Below are 17,094 nucleotides of genomic sequence, written 5' to 3'. Positions count from 1 at the left end.
TTCGTCTCGCAAAATATCAGCAAACACTATCGAGAAGCAAATGCGTACGTTTTTACGGCCATCTATTCCTTGCAGATGCTGTGCAGACCTTCCCCGATTTTCATGTCCACGAAATTGGGTTGCCCATGGTGTATCAAACGTGGTACATGCATATATATATCTGTGAAGACATCAAAACGCCATTTACATTAGTGTGCATGCATTGGGCGCGGCAAATTACCGGTTATATGTGTGTACACATGCGCGTATACAGCTCCGCGCGGCCTTAATTGTGTACCTTGCAAAAGGGTGAGGTGTGCGCGTGTGCTTAGTAGCATGGAAGGCGCCGATCGCGCACACATGCTGTCACGCACAGGGCCTTGTACGTCACAGCGTAGAACGGGAGCTCAGACGGAAACGAGGAGCAAATCTACAGATGACGACGATTACTTATAACATGGTTCGCGTCAGGTTGTGCATTCAGGTTGTGGGCATATAAGCGTCATTTAGAGACCTCGCCCTGGCCATGGTCATTATGGCCGTACCCAGGGTTGACCGCACCCATCTTGGCCCATTCGTACACAGCTGTCTTACACGGCTTCCTTCTTGTATAGCGCACATGGATAGACCTTGTTGTGTATAATATGATCCACGGAAAACGAGCGGAGATCATAGGCAAGCATAATTTTCACGGAACGTTCACATCGAGGAGCTCCTTATTAATACTCCTCAGTGGGCTTTTTATGAAGGTTTTCGTTAAACGAAAAATTAGGTCACTCCGCCGTACTGGCCTCCCATTTCCGGAAGTTCGCAGGTTTGCAGCTGAAGTGTTTTTCGAGCATGCCTGCTTCATTAACAGCCAAACGTGCGTCCTGAGCGCGATGCTATGTGCAGTATCCTCTGTTACGCAACTTGGAATTTATGACATAATGAGCTTTGAGGAAGTGTTACTACCTGAATTCTGCAGATTTCAGTACATTTTATTTAAAACGTGCCGTGCGGCGTTAAGCAGCGTGGAGCGGGCACAATATCATTTTTTCCCCCACATAGTGACCTGCAACAAGTTTGAAGAATGCGCTTGGAATAGAAGTAATGCATGGGTGGCTGGGTGAAGGGTCCGCACAATGCGAAAATATTGAAAGTATTTGCTGCTACTAGCCGTTTTTCTATGAGTCAAACGCCTGAGCTTGTAAAAACTTTCTAAATGTGTCAAACCTTATCAGCGGCAGCAGCGGACCTGTAGTTAAAGTCTGTTTGCCGTTATGAGCTCTCCGCCTTGTGCCACCATGTTATCGTTAAAGGCCACAAGAGAAGGAACTGCAAATAGATTTGTCACTAACCGTGTAATCTGCAGCGAAGTGGTTTGCATGGGAAGGAATTATTGTTGCCGGCTTCCAGGTATGACAAAAGAAAAAATATATATAAACGTGTGAACGAATGTGACAGGCGTCATAATGCATGTGGCACTTCAAAAGCATGTGCCTGATAATCTGCTGATGACGTCACCGCCACTCTTCCCTCGTACCGGTCAGATCGGCCGGCCGGGCGTTGGTCGTCCTGCGATTATTATTGGCCTGAGAAGTTGGCTCCGCCCCGGCCTCCCCACTCGCGTGCGCGTTCGAAGCGGCTTCACCGCAAGACGCCCGCAGCGCCCAGTCGCCGACGGTGTCGAGGCACTTTTTTTCTTTTCTCACCAGGAAAGCGCCAATGTTGACGCCTTTGCATGGCGCTCCGCTATTGGCCGACACTGGTCGTCGTCATGACAACCGCCTCGTCCCGGGAAAGAGCATTGTTTGGCGCCGAGTTGAGAAAGGAGGAAGGACGCCTTTTGGGGATGGTGAGGAAAGGAAGCGGGAGCTGTAGGGAAAGAGGGTGGAAGATGTATGTTCGGAGTCCCGAAGTGGTGGAGAGCGGCGGGTAAAGGGGAGAGGTGTTCGAGCCGGCGCTTTTCTCCCGTCAGGCGCACGTAGCAACAGCTGCAGCTTCACAGGGTTCCGCCCTGACTCGTTCCCACGGCTGGCGACACACAATGGGTGGGCGCGCTGCATCGCGTTCGTGCCGCTCTTGTGCGTGCGTTTGTTGATGGTGCGGTGGCGAGCGAAGATCGCACATCGCTCCCCCCCCTCCTCTTTTTTTTTTTCTATCTTCCTTGCATTTTTCTCTTACGAAAGAATCTAACAATGCTGACAGCGGTGCCAGCGACGGGCAACCAGAAAGAGGGATGGTTGCATGAAAGCCCCTGCTTGCTGCTGCTCTGGGAAGCTTAGGGATGTGTGGAGAAAAAGCATCTGCAATGCGGAGGGCGAAAAAAGGGAATGGGGAAACGATGGCTGCTGCGTCTGCCTGAGCGTGGAAGCGCGGAAATAATAAGAAAAAAGAACAGGAAGATAACAAATGTGAGGAGGAAAGAGGAGATGGATTGACGAACCGGATCGGCCGCTTCTGCTGGAACGGTTGCCGTCGATTCAGCCGCTTCAGCTACAGGGCTTCCTGCAGAGGGCGAGGTCCATCGCCTTTGGAGCCTGCCGCGCTGGCAGCGCTGTGTATACGGGCTCAATTTGAGCCGCTACGGCCGCAAGCATAAAGCAAGAAGAGAATGGGAAGAGGGTGAAGCAAAGCATTTGCTTCTTATTTTTGTTTCTTATCCCTCTAGCCAGCTGAAAATCGCGCCCTGCTTTGATTCGCGAGTGAGCCTCCAGCGTTTACATCCGCCTTTCCTACAAAAAAAAAAAAAAAGTAATACAGCACGAGATAGCTACGGAAAGAGGGTCTGCGGAATAAATTGACGAGCGATCGTCAACGCTCGGGCGTAAACACTCCTCATGCATATTACAAATTGAAATCTTTACTTTGGACTAGTAGACCAAACATGGTGTTGTTGACGTTCAGCCTATATATGCCGTATACATGTGCGTTTTGGAAAAGCGCGCCTCATGTTTTCGGTTTAAACAATCTGTAAACGATGCGCCACTGGATAGAATTCTGCGATACTTTCAACCCGTGTTCTGATGTTGATTTCGAACAATAATCTATAAACATTAAGATTCGCCTTTATTATCATTGGTACGATTTGTCGCCTGGTGCGGATTCCTCTAACATATATATATATAGCTGTCGCAGCAGTCGATATAAATTTCACCTTATGAAAGTCTCGCACTCTATTCACTTGCTAAATAGGCACAAGAATAATTATAATTTCCTAAATTTCCTGTTATTCTGTCCAGGCGAATGTTCCCGCCTTACAAGGTCCGAGTGACGGGTCTTGACAAGAAGGCCAAGTACATCATGCTGATGGACATCGTTGCCGCCGACGACTGCCGATACAAGTTCCAAAACCGGCGGTGGGTGGTGGCAGGAAAGGCGGACCCAGAGATGCCCAAGAGGATGTACATCCACCCCGATTCCCCTTCCACGGGGGAGCAGTGGATGCAGAAGGTGGTCTCATTCCACAAGCTCAAGCTCACCAACAACATCTCCGACAAGCACGGCTTTGTAAGTGAAAAACGTTTACAATATTTCTTTAACGTGCTCAGTGACTACAGTCAGTCAAGAAAGCGCGCGCTGCGCCGCTTAAAAACGCAAAAACCTTTTCGTGTGTGTTCCTGCTCAGAACACGCGGTGCTGCCAGTCTTTTTTTTTTTTCCTTCTTTTTGCTACAGCGTTTTAAGCCAGTCGCGCGGTCTCATTCCTCTTAAATACAGTCCATTCGGGAGATTTGTTTTGAATAAGTTCACCTAAATTTTATGACAGTCAGTACTAATGAAAAGCATCGGTGCTAAGAGTTTGGACGCAGCTTTGACCTGTTAAAATGTGATTTGAACTTTAGACAGTGCACCATGTCGGCAGCGACGTTTCCGAAGGCTGCGAGTAGCATAAATTCCGTCAACGTGCAATCATTGCTCTTTCTAAACTTGTGCATCCTTTTCTATTCATACCACGTGCAGCCATCACTCGTTTAATGCACGGATGGCTTACGGGCTTACGCCGTCCTTAACGCACAGTAGGTTTAGTTCTGCTGCGCCAGTCAAGGAAATGGCAGAGGCTGTGGCATCATACGACGCCAGGACAGCCATAGCAACGTTCGGTGCTCGCGACAGCCTTTGACGTCCCTTGATATATGTGTACGGCCACCCGCAACCACTTATCCTGTCGCCAGATTTCCACGCCGGCCCAGCGCTCACGTTGGCAGATCGAGGGAGAAAGAGCGAGAGAGGCAACGACAGCGAGGACAGCCCTCGGAGACTGCCTGCCAGTGCACAGCGCGGTCATTTGTTAGACGACCCACCAAGCGAAATGTCATCAGGACGGGCGCCCCTTTTTCCGGAGCGCTACATTCGACACTGCCGGGCTGCGCCGGCCGTCGCTTAACGTTCGGGGTTTGGATCCCCCTTACGACGACTCCGGTTCTCCCGTCTACAGTTCGCCTTCCTGCCGAGCTCCAAACGACCGCGTTGTATCGCAGTGCTGTAATAACGCGCGCTGTGTATACGTGTACGCGAAATAGTGCGATTGCGCGCTGCCGGAAAAAGGGTCTTGCGCAGCTTCGACCAAGGCAACAATCCAGAACGCCGTAGGATGGAAGAAGAAGCACAGCCCTAACGACTTCGCCAGCTCTGCGTGTTGCGACGCACACAGCAACGCGATACGCGGGGTGCTCTGTACGTATACGCGATATCGCTGCATTGCGTGTGTGGTTTCGTACACGAAACAGCCAAGTCGCGCTGTGAGTGCGATCGAGCGAGTGCTCGGCGAAGCGCAAATGCGATTTCGCTGTCGTCTAGTCCCCCGCACCCAAAGGCGGAGAAGAAGAGATGGTAGTGAGGGGGTGGGATAAAGAGGGTCGAGTGGGGGAGGCGAGAACCTCTGGGCGGCGGAATATTGGCGTCATATATCAAGCGGTTGCCGCCGCCGCCGCCGCCCTCGTTGCCGTCTCCTATAGCAGAGTGGCGAGTGGTCCGGGGTTCTTTCAAGGCGGAGGCGCCGTGCTTCTGGACCCCACCAGCGCGCTCGGTCGCCGATCGATGCCGGAGCCGTTGCCGCAGGAGCGAGGCGAGAGCGCCATGTTGGCTGCCGGCCCGGGGCCACACGGTCGTGGCCCGGCGGCTGCATCGATTTGCTCCTTACGCCTTCTTCCCTGCGGCGCCCTCGTGGGGTCTCGAGAAGGCTTCGCTGCGTCGTTGGAGGCAGGCGTCTCGGCCGCGTCCGCTGGGGCGTGAGTGCGCGCTATCTTCCTCTCTCTCTCTATTCCTCGCGCGCCGCCTCGTCTCTGCGCGGAGGAGTGAGTGGTGGCCTCAACGTTGCCTAGAAGCGGCGAGCCGCTTTGGTTATATAGTCTAGCTGCCTGCAGTCAGCCATAACTTGAACTGCCCCGTCACTCTTCCAAGGAGTTTTCACCGTTTTTTATTTGGTTTTTTTTTTCTTTTTACCAGCTTACTACACTTGTTTATGTTGAATACGTGACGATTTGACGACTGTGCTCCACTTCTTCCTGTCTTGTGCTATCTGCATTCATACTTTCGCCTAGTGGTGTATTTCCCCAAATCCTCACCATCATTTCGACCTGCCATCGGACCCTGCAATCCGCTGACAGCAGCACAAAATCCCGTGTTTAGAGCAATGAAATGGTGCTGAATTTGATGGTATTTAGTTGTAACATCTCCTTATGGAGGTCACCGGAGTACTTGTGGGAAAGATGAAGGGATGATGTGCCATTAAAGAAAGGCTTGCTGTGCCGGTATTGAAACAAATCGGTCTCCACGTCTAGAAGCGTGTATCCAAGATGCGTTGGGACTGCTCGGTTGAGCCATTTTAAGATCTATATAAGTGCTGTCCTCTTATCATAGTAGACATTGAAAGTCTCTTCCTTCTATGTACCTGACGCACAGCGTTGTTATAAGGAGATCTGCAGCACTGCGCCTTTATCCCTTGTTGCTCGGTTTTTCGTAGGAGCTGCAATTTTCCATAAAAAAAAAAAACAACAGAATTTTTTTGTTTAACCACAAATTTTTGCGTGGTTTATGGCCTTGAACCGGTTGTGAGTCCAGAAATTTCTCATTGTACATTGCAGTAACATCGAGGTTCCTTGTAGTTGCCACATAAATTCACTATACTGAGAGAGATAGAAAAATTTATTTTAAAAAGAAAAAAAAAAGAAATAAAAAAAGGGGGGGGGGGCAGTATTCTATACTGCAGTAAGTATTCTATACTGACTGCAGTATAGAATACAGAACAACTACAGAGCTACGAAAAAGTACTACAAAGCTGCATAAAAGTCTGTCTTTACGACAAAAAATATTTTGACGTATTTTTGACAAGGTTCTGTAGTTTCCTTTTTCTTTTTTAGATTTTGTGAGCACTTATTGCGAATATGTATTCTCTTCGTACGCCAGCTTCTTTGAATTGTAATAAAACGCACTAAAATCATACATGCGACCATTGTGTGATATTATTAACATCGGTAGGGATGCATATGCGTGGAAAAATGCTAATTTTTGCATTACCTCGGTAGATAGTTAACTGGTAATTATCCGCTGCCGCCCTACGGCGTATTAGTACACTTTTTGTCAGTCTGCTTCCCGCTAACTGTTATCCCCACCCTACAGGGATTTGTTGCCGTCTGTTCTGAATTCGCCCCGGACATATGGACTGACTTTTTTCAATTACTTCCGTATAAACCTTATGTATATAGGCGACTTTTTTGTCTCTCACCTCTACACTCCCCTTTTTGTATAGTACGTGGGCTCGCCTCGTAAGCGTGTGTACATGAATTATAGAGCAGCTTAGTGACTTGCGAACATCAGGCCACACCTCCTCCCATTTATATCCCCGCGGACGTCGTGTACGCTTTATATATGTTCTTAAGATCGAAGCTTTCTACAAATGTAATATGCATTGGCAGACTCAGGCCTGCCAGTTAGGCCCGCGTTATCAGTGGCAATTAACAACGATATTTCGTACATATTTTTGCGATAAATAGAATTTTTCGGACCGCGGTCCTGCTAAGCGATGACCGAGTGCATGTTCATACGCGCGTGTTGCTTATAGATCAGTACGCATGGCTTTTGAACGTTGAGTCCCGTCGCAAGAACTTATCCTGTTTCCATAACAGCATAAGCAGTAGTGCGTTCAGTGATGTCGATATCCTTTGAGGAGTTGCAGATGGTTCCAATTAACTCGCGTAGCGCTGCAGGATATGCGGGGCATTTCATATGTAGATCCATATCAGCCCCGCGGAGTCAAACATTATAAATTTGCCCTCACGTGCTTATTCGTCAGTCTAGCAAATATGAAGCCACATATTTAGGCTGACTTTGAGGTATTTTTGTTCGCAGCCTATATATAGCTGCCCAAACCTCTCCGCAATATCTTGAATGTGCAACACAACAGGAAACGCGAGACGAGCGAGCGTCGATAGTAATGGGGCTCAAAGTACTTCATCATTTTCCTCCCAGCAGGCGTCACACGCAGTCTCTTATTGTCTCGGCGCTCTTGCGTTGACTCGAAACTATATTTCTTCCTGCAAGACGTAATCGAAGTGGCCAAGGCTCGCACGTCCACAGCCGTGTCCAGAACGGCGTCAAATACGAACACGCTGTACGTCGCACCCGCGCCGTGCGAAGAAGATGATGATGGACGCGGACGGTGTGTGACCTTCATTCGATTGATTTCTCAGGCAACGAAATCGACGCTGCGATATCCTCGTGATTACAGACTCGAAGGGCGGAATACATGCAGCGACGTCCATTCCCAGCTCGAAATGACGCCTCTGTGAGCCGCCGCATGCGTGCTGCTAACGACTACGCGGGCGCCGATCTTGGCGGGGTGTGCTCACTCGCCGCGCCAGCTTCGGTTCTCGCGTTCGCTGATTATACTGCCTTGCTTAGAGTATAGAACAAAGATAAATACGTGCAGAAGGAAAGAGGCGAGTTGCGGAAGCTGTGGACCGAGGTGGTTTCTGGCCTTGGAGATTGTCACGCGCCATTCGTGGCACATTTAATCCGTGTTTTGTTTTCCTGCGCATACACATGTGTGTGCGTGTGTGTGTACAGGTAAACGAGCTTCTTGTTCGCGGGTTCACCTCGATACGCGTGCTAGTGTTGCGCGGGGCTTTGCTGTATCTCCCTTTGCTGTGCACGCGTCGATTAGTTCGCACCATGCGAGCTGTGTACAGGCGAGAACAGCTTTGGGACAGAAGCCGGTTAGATGGGATGCCTGCTTGTCTTCATAAATGTATGAACGCGAAGCGCGAGGCAAGAATGGGAGACGAGAGAGAGGTAAGCAGCGGACAAGATTGCATGGGCTTGAAGGTTCGCTTGCTGCGCGCTACATGTCCTGTTCTGGTGCCTGCCTTAGCAGAATTGTGTTCGAAGAGAGCGTGCGAAAAATTCGCCCGTTCGCTCTCCGCCACGACTCGACAGAGGAGATTTGGCGTTTGTTCAGACGCTGCGACGAGTTTTTATTACTAGCATTTGGAAAGAGCCCAAAGCTGCGTCTTGCAAGCTTTCATTAACTGATACACGTTGCCTGAACGAAGAGCCATTGTTCGCTGCATTTTGAAGGGCTGCAGCTTCTCGGGAGGTTTTCTCATTTCGCTACACCAATGGAGGACCGCTTGGCCGCTGTAGATGCATCCGTAAGCACCGATGATACCAGAGTGAATATCGAATATCGTCCCGTGCATTTGTATTTTGGGTTACATTCGATTATGTCCGCTTTCTAGCGCGTCGTCGGGACGAATTAATCTATTTGAACTGCTTTGTATGGTTGTGTCATTCGTAATGCGGATGCGACCGTATCGGATCGGTATAAGATTAGTATGCTTGATACAGCATAGTTGACACAGAAAAATACTCAAATATTTGTTTGATCTTAGATATAATATATTGCTGTATATATGGCTCCGATTACAATGACGAAGCGTTCCCAGTGCTCGATGAAGCGGCGGCTGAACCGATGCTTCTCCTATTTCAGCTTACCACGTGTATCAGCTGCAAACCCTGATGCTCCGGTTTAGTGTGTCTCGATCATCTCCTTTACAATCAGACTGCTGCGATCTAAGTTATACGTCTCACACCGAGTGTGAGCGATTACACCAACCAACCAACTCCCACACACAAACTGTCCTTTTAGGCTAAGCGTATATATACCATGCTCCTGTATAACGCCGGCTTTAGCAGAACCCGTGTGTAGAGAGCGCAGGCGCCATTGGCCGGCTTCAGCCAAGCGTTATACGCCCAGGGTATCTTCTCCATTCGCTTCCCGGGTTCCTCTCGCTCCTCCAACATGGCGGCGGAGGAAAAAGTGTCGGCTGCGATCGATACACTCGCGCACGGCGACGACTCGCGAGCGTCAAGCGGAGAAGCGCCGGCCCGAGGGAATCGGGCCCAGCTTACGCTGCCGTTGCTGCCGATAGGGGAAAACGTGAGAGACGGATAGATCCAGGGCGCAGGGAGAGTGCGCGGTGCAGTCTGCGGGGAAAATCTCGACGCAGAGAATGATGTCCTTGTGTTGGTGCGTATATATGATGCTGTGCGCACCGCGTTAGATCAGCTCCGCACTTTTGAATCTTTGCATACTGTCGTTGCTTTTTTTTTTTCGCATCTTTTTGGCGCCTCTTGCTGTTCCGTTACATCATTCTCACAGTAATAAACATGAGCTGCTTAGTTAGGATGCAGAAGTTATGGGCGAGTTGGGAGTGGGGTCAGTGAAAGCTAACACCAAGCTGCTGAGAGTATCCGCTGCACTTTCCTTGAAGCTCGGCTTCCTGCGTATATTAAGTATGATATGGTTGTGCTTATAGACGCGGAGTGTAACGGCTACAGAGGTGACAGGCGGTAAGAAGAATCGGTAAATAGGTGAGGCTGACGGCGTCCACGGAAAACAAGTGGAGTTTGTGTACCTCAGGTTAAAATATCAGTGTTGTCCAGCTCCAGACCACGATGTTCCAGATAATCGGACACAGGGACGATAATCGAGCCTAAGATAATGTAGTTAGTTTATCACACCTCATGTAACTTCGGCAGACCCCTAACATGGCTACATGTCAGTTCAGGGCTAAATATTTGCACCCATATTTGACCCCTTGTACAGTTCTGACTGTTTACTTTGTTTTAAAATCCAAGCATTGTTTTGTTACTGACCTGTGTTTTTGTTTTCCCTGCATACTATCGCGTATACAAAATTCGCACGAATAGCGGTGGTACTGCTGTAAGCATTTACTTTTAGTGTTTGCCGCCTATGATAATATGCATCTTGGTCGCTATGACGATCTACGCGTGATGCACTCGCTCTTGTCAATATGTTCAGGGAGGTTTGCTTCATTTTTGGACTTACGCATTCAAAGACAGCACAACCAATTTCATGTACCTTAATAGAGAGAAAGGAGAATAATTACAGTGAATTACAGTTTCGAGCGAGGATAACGGGAGGAGCCGATATTAAACCAGCACTGTTTCCTCTCGTTTCAAGCAGACCATCCTGAACTCGATGCACAAGTACCAGCCGCGGTTCCACCTGGTGCGGGCCAATGACATCCTCAAGCTGCCCTACAGCACGTTCAGGACGTACGTCTTCAAGGAGACGGAGTTCATCGCTGTCACCGCCTACCAGAACGAGAAGGTCTGTACCTGAAACAATCTGCAGCGCCTCGATTTCTCAAAAATGTATTACTAAGTGTAATGTAAAGTTTTGTTTCTATGTATGCCATGAATGTTCCCTCACCTTAAATGCCTCCTTGTTAGAACTGTGTGACTCAATGCCATAAGCCACTAAAAAAATGGGCAGACTCGACAGGTGTGTTTAGTGAAACTCGTGTGATATCCCGTATAGTTCGGGGCATAAAGGGTAATGACACGTTGCAATGATGCCAGTTCCACAGCAGATTCACCTTTTTAACATCAACGTTGTTTGCTTTACCTTTCTCATGCAGATCACGCAACTGAAGATTGACAACAACCCTTTTGCGAAGGGATTCCGGGAAACTGGCGCCGCAAGGAAAGACAAGAAGTAAGTTGAAGAAATGTAATACTGCATTTTGGCCGACGTGGACTGCCTAACGTACAGTTGCGGGAAAAAAAATAAATAAACCAAATGTTGCCTTGTAAGATTTTTTATATCTTTAGGATGTTGCCTAATCAAAACAAGCAGCTGCCGTATATATGTGCGGGCTGGAAGTATGGATGCTAGTGCGAATTCCTGATGAAAAAAAAAAAAATCTTTTGTACAAATGAATGGATAAACTATTTTTTGTTCAATAGAAAAATCGTGTTCGCAATTTTAGCCCAACAGCGTGCTCCGCCAATATACTCATATGTCCGCAGCTGTGCATTCAGGTATAGCGATGGCGTGACGCTCTGCATGCCGAAACTAATTTTAGTGGTAGTCAAAGCAAGTTAAGCGGCAACCTGATGGAACATATATATCTACGGCGTTCATTACTGGTGCGGGCATCGCGTTGTGGAGGCGCGTGAGTTCCGTCGCTGAAGTGGCTTGAACGCCAGACACTGAGCTCTATAGTGCGCATAGTACGCCATCCCTTTATTCAGAACGACTTAGTGGAAAAGCGTTGGCGGCATATCAAGCCGAGGTATATCGATAGAAATACATTTTATGCATGTTTGTCGCGACAGCCTTACTCGACACAGATCTTTCTCAGCTGCTGCTTCACTACTTGGCATGCGACATGTTCCTGATAGTTAAATTCTTAAATTTTCTTGCGGATACGATTTAGTTCTGGCCGACTGCTGGTCAAGCGGCTACACATGTGAACGACATGGCGATGTGAACCGTGCTTGCCTGAAATGAAAAGACTAGCCCCTGATTATGATTGACGCGTAAATGCATAGCAAGGCTGTAGCGTGGAGCCGTCTCGAGCGTTCCCTCACGGTGTTTGGTTCTTGCAGGAAGTACGCGCTGCCTCCGGCCTCCAAGTCACTTCCAGGGGGCGCCCTGGCGCCGAGCGACGTGAGCTGCCCGACCAAGATCGACGTGGACGACTCGTACTACAGCGACGATGACCGGCGGACGGAGCAGTCACTCTCGGCCGACGAAACTTCGTCGGCTGGACCCGGAGGTGACCTGTCGCCGCGATCGGCGCTTCACGGTCGCTCGCCTGGATCGCCCGAGCACCCCGGCGGACTCGGGGACTACCTGCCTTTCGCGGCGGCAGCAGCCGCTGCCGCAGCAGGCGGCGGGGGCCACTCTTCGTTCCCGCTGCAGTACCTGTACAACCAAAGCCTGTACCAGCAGAGCCTCATGCTGCAGGATATGCTCATGTCCTCAGCGGCTGCTGCGGCCGCGGCCGCATCCAGCAACACGTCTCCCACGGGGCGGCCCTCGCCTTTCGGCTTCAACCCGTTCTCCGTTCGAAACCTGTTGATGGCTAACGAACAGAGCTACCTGAAGGCACCCAGTCCTCTCAAGGCAGCCGCCGACGAACACCTTAAGGGACTGCGTTTCTTCCCGTACCCGCTGCCAGCGTGGCGAATGCCCACGGCATCCGGGGACACCTCTCCCCCACCGCAACAGCCCCCGCCTCCACCGCCATCCACCGGTAGCTCGCATCAGCCTCCACGACCAGAGTCCTCATCTCCTCCGACAAACAAGAACTCTGGTGTGATACAGCCGTTCGGAGGACTTCGGCAGGAGAAGATGTGCGTCTTTCGGGACGGCGGCTCCGAAGACCACATGTCTTCGGAAAGGTCAGCGCCCAGCAGCCCACTGTCGGCCGTGGCGTGTTCGACGACGGCGTTGAGGAACAGTTCCTCTGTCACGGTGAACTCGTCCTCCCCTCTGGAAGACGGCAGGATGGGCCAGGACTCGGAAGAAGTCGCCGATGGCAACGAATGAGTTGTTGCGTGACCCCCGGCAACCAACCAGGACCGCTGGTGCAGTGCCGCCCTTCCTTCCTGGACCTTGTGCGGACAATGCGATATGCACATCCCAGTACGCGATGGAATGTTCGGTGTTTACATACAGGCAGGCGGTCGACGGCTCTGTCACGGTCGTGTGTGTGTGTGTGTTACTCGCGCGCAGGAAGGAGACAAGTGAACTCGGCCTGTTTTCTTCTCTTACTTCATTCCTGTGTGCTTTACATATTTTTCTTCTCGGTTTACTCTACTCAAAGCCTGGACAAGTTGAGCGAGTACATCACAAACGCTGTTCCGACAGAAGACTGTGCAAGTGCTGGTGTGCTGCGCTGACAATACGCCGATGTGTCTTTTCGGCAAAACATGCCCGTACGCCGGGGACGTTTCACAGTCTTTGCAAAAGAATAGCAGCAATCAATACTTTGTAGGTAGCTTGTTCCCCACCATCTCTACAACTTTTCATTTTTTTCCCCGATAGTCGCATTTCCTGCAATTTCCCGGGTGACTGAAACTCAACGAATCGGGTGGCAGTAATCAGACTCTGAGGGGCTTTCTCTGGCGGTGTGGTTCTGCCTCTGGGCTATGATGATACAACGAAAGCAGCCAGAAGTCAATTTACGTGATACTGGTACATTCTTGAAAGGTATAAGCCCCTAAGCAGTCGTGTAGACCTGCAGGTCGCGCACAGATCGGCTTTCGTGTGTTCCATTTTGTTTGGATGCACATGTGCTATTATAATGCACATTAGATAAAAAGAAAAACTGATTTGAGAATTTACTGAAAAACTGGAAACATTAATGCGATAAGGACAGCTGCAATGCGATGATGCATTTCAATGTACAGATCGTAATGGTGAAGTGCTTTTCGGGTTCTTGCTTTCACCTGTATTCACTCTACGTTATCGCTCCGCGCATTTAATGAAAATTAACAGGCTAATTTATGTGCAATTTCGTTGGATACCGTGCATTTGCAGTTAGCTACGCCATTGTTTTTCTAAACACAGTAGTATTTAAAATATCTTACTGTATCATGATGCCGTGAATAGGTATATTGCCAGTTTAAAAGCCAATTCACTTATAAGATGTTTTTCGCGGTATGCTTCAGTATATGGTATTTATCAGGCTAGGACAAAAACAAATTAACCTGCTGCCGGTGACGATCTGAATTAGTCTTTTGATGATGACGGCACATCATTAAAATCCAACCCATTTTCTGACAAATTGTTCCGAACAGTATACATAGTTATTCACCTAAATGGATAGTTACTAATGCAGCTAGTGAAGCAGTAACTACTAGTTATAGAGATCAGCTGCAATTTCCACATTCAAGTAGGTACTTTTAAACAATAATCGCTTGCTTTCATTATGCAAGGCCATAATTTCGCAGAATCACTGTATTGAGAAGCATGCCAACTTAACGTTGACCTTTTTCCTTTCTACGATTATAAAGACCAGGCTGCAAGAAAATAAATGTATGAGCCATTTACATCATCCCTTGGAGTCTGCATAGAAGCTTCAGCCAATAAACCTTCTGAGCTGAGACTGCCCTCGCACCTCGTACGAGTGCATAGAATACGATGTATAGTTCCACCCTGGGCAGCAGGATCAGTCCTTGTTTTCTTGTGGGATTTATGCAATACTCCGCACCATCACGTCGGCCGCGTCGGACGCGAGGCGGGTTAGTCCTGCGTGCATACCTTGTCTAGTCATTGCCTGCATCTTTACACACAACTAAACATTGAACACAATGTTAAATGAAAATGACGCTAAAGCAAGCGTCACGTTTAGAACGTTGAGGAGCGTGCGCAGCGCCGTCTAGCGCTGTCCACCGGAGCGAGGTACTTGGCAAAGCGCACTCTAAGCCAGACAGGACCGAAAATGTTGAGTCCGTGGGCAACTGACTGCGTTACCACAAACTGTAGCCCCTAAAAAAGAAATCTTTATTTCGTTTGATAATGAAGTGCAAAGAGTCATCGGCGACTCGATCTCCCCACGGACTGACTGTTTCGTGCTAAGACTAAGCGGTGCTGATTGTCTCATTTTACCGTCTTCTGGCATGGAGTGCGCGCAGCCATTTCAGTGTGCGTGTGTGCGTGCTTGTCGCGTTTCTCCTGTTATCTATATTGTCGCACAGTGAAACTCCCATAGTGCATGCTTTTGTGCGAAGGTGTTTCATGCTGTAGAGTTCTAACTCGGTAGTCAAGGGAGAAACAGGATTCGAGTGCCGCCATACACTCTAAGCCAGCAAGGATTAAATTTATGTGGGGGTTAACCCGTTCGGGAGAATAAAACTGTGCTGCTGCAGCCAGAGACTTAAAGTCGAAACCATTCTCTGCTTCCCCCCCTTGAATAATTGTTCAGAATGCCTTAAGTGTCGATAGGGAGTTTATACGGTATAATTAATAGAGCTTTTGTAAGGAAAACACCCTTAGATGGAGTATAGAAAACAAAAACACCAGTTCTCCCCAGGACTAAATGGTGTATTTCAGTTTTATCCCACTTCTGGCTTAGAGTGCATGAACCCGCGACACCATTGCATTCGAGACGGGTTTGTTTAACAGACTTTTGTCTTCGAAAGCAGGGGCCGTCGCTACGTAACATTCGCACACACGCGCGCGCACACTATCCGCAGGGAGCTGTGTCGAACACCACCAGCACCACCAACTCTGGCTTTGTCATATACGTGAATTCACGTTTGCGTTCGTTTTCCGGGGGCGATTATTTATTATTTAGTTTCTTTGTACAAAAGAAGATTTGTTCCTCTCTTACCCTGTGTCCCCTCTCCGCGTTTTGAACATGTGTTGTGGTGAAAGTGCGTGTCTGCGTGTGTCTGTTACTCTTTTGTTGACCGTTCCTGGCGTTTTATGTTTATTTGTTTGTTTATGACTTTGTACCGGCTAAACATTTCGAGCCGTGTCCCCTTTGCAATTCGAATCGATCTGCACCCGCGTTGTGCGTGATTTGAGCGTGTGTCTTTCTGTTACGCGACGATAACCGCGGTATTTTTTGTGTAAAGTCGTGGGTGGTCGAAACTTCTTGTGGACTTCACGCACAACCTCATGTCACCCGACGGGGAGAGAAAAATTAAAAAAAAAAAAAAAAGCGGACGAATTGCATTCAAGCCAACACTGTTTTTCTGTCTTTATTTTCATTCGACGTATTGAAAGATATCCCTGTCAGAGAAAGCACTGCCGAAGAAAGATTGGTAGTGAGAACTTGTCTCAGTTAAAATACTTTGCAGTAAATGCCTTTCTGCTAAAAAGGTAGGCGAAAAAGCCTTCTGCACTGCTGCAACCGAGTCGGAAAACGGACGGCCACTGGACCTGCTACCTGTGGCATCGGGACTGCATACACCGAAACTTATAACATATAGTACGAGTCTGTATGGTAAAGCGCTTTATATGTTCCCCAATATATAACTGGAGGAACACAGGGCCGGACACTGCTAACAACGTACCAACACAGGGCCCAAGGTTTGTGCTGCCTGGCTTTTTGCTTTTCATTAGAGCAAATTATCCAGTATAATGCGATTAGGTTTATGGTTTATGACGGGTTCGATGTCTTAACGTGACATCAAATAGGAGGAACGACGTAGTCGAAGACTACAGATGTTCAGACCAGATGGGGTTCTTTAACACTCAGTTATATTGCACAGTACACGAGCACTTTACGTTCCTCCATCGAGGCTCTATCCCCGCGATCAAGGTCTAATCATGTCTGTATTAAAAATTATAGGGGAGCACTTAAGCCTGCTTACGTGCACAGATGTGCAAGCATTGCGATCTATAGTTTCGCTATGAGTTGTGCGTTTCGTTGCTTAGTTTACGATATGGTTACATTCGGAGAAAGTCAAACTTTAGATGGCAACGGACCAAATTTTAGGGCTGGCTCAGCCAAATTTTTCTGTTGGCCATATTCAAATTACGTTAGAGACCAATTTTTCTCCAATTCGGACGTAGTCAAATTTTCGGGGTCCAGGGGGAGCCAAGTTTTGGTGGTGGCCGACATCAATTTGCAAGTCCTCACCGAGTTGGCCACACTTAAATGAGGCCAGGCACCAATTCGGACGAAGACAAATTTCAGGGGTCCAGCAATGCCTAATTTCGGCCGCACCTAAGTTTGGGGGGTCACCACTGAACTAAACATACTCGAATTAGGTTAGACATTGTGTTCCATCAAAATTTGACTAGGCCGAATTCCGGGAGTCTAGGTGGCCAAATTTTAGGGATGGCCCATTCAAATTTGGAGAT

General features: G+C 48.7%; 1 protein-coding gene across 2 annotated transcripts in view; it reads left to right on the top strand.

Annotated features, from left to right (window-relative positions):
• LOC146197159 (uncharacterized) overlaps positions 1–15,963 on the top strand; it is a 65,514-nt gene extending 49,551 nt beyond the window's left edge. Inside the window, exons 2-5 of one of the 2 annotated variants that reach the window (XM_084598933.1) lie at positions 3,204–3,471; positions 10,450–10,596; positions 10,907–10,983; positions 11,880–15,963. In XM_084598933.1, coding sequence (XP_084455059.1) covers positions 3,204–3,471; positions 10,450–10,596; positions 10,907–10,983; positions 11,880–12,825 — 1,438 coding nt within the window. In that variant the 3' untranslated portion in view covers positions 12,826–15,963. Of the gene's footprint in view, positions 1–3,203; positions 3,472–10,446; positions 10,597–10,906; positions 10,984–11,879 lie in introns of both variants that reach the window. The other variant, XM_084598932.1, reaches the window with a different exon arrangement.
• Positions 15,964–17,094: the final 1,131 nt, after the last annotated feature.

This window comes from Amblyomma maculatum, chromosome 3 (genome assembly GCF_055883805.1).
Source record: "Amblyomma maculatum isolate TAMU_Amacu chromosome 3, ASM5588380v1, whole genome shotgun sequence".
Classification (NCBI taxonomy): Eukaryota; Metazoa; Arthropoda; class Arachnida; order Ixodida; family Ixodidae; genus Amblyomma; species Amblyomma maculatum.
This window is presented reverse-complemented; position numbering and strand designations above follow the sequence as displayed.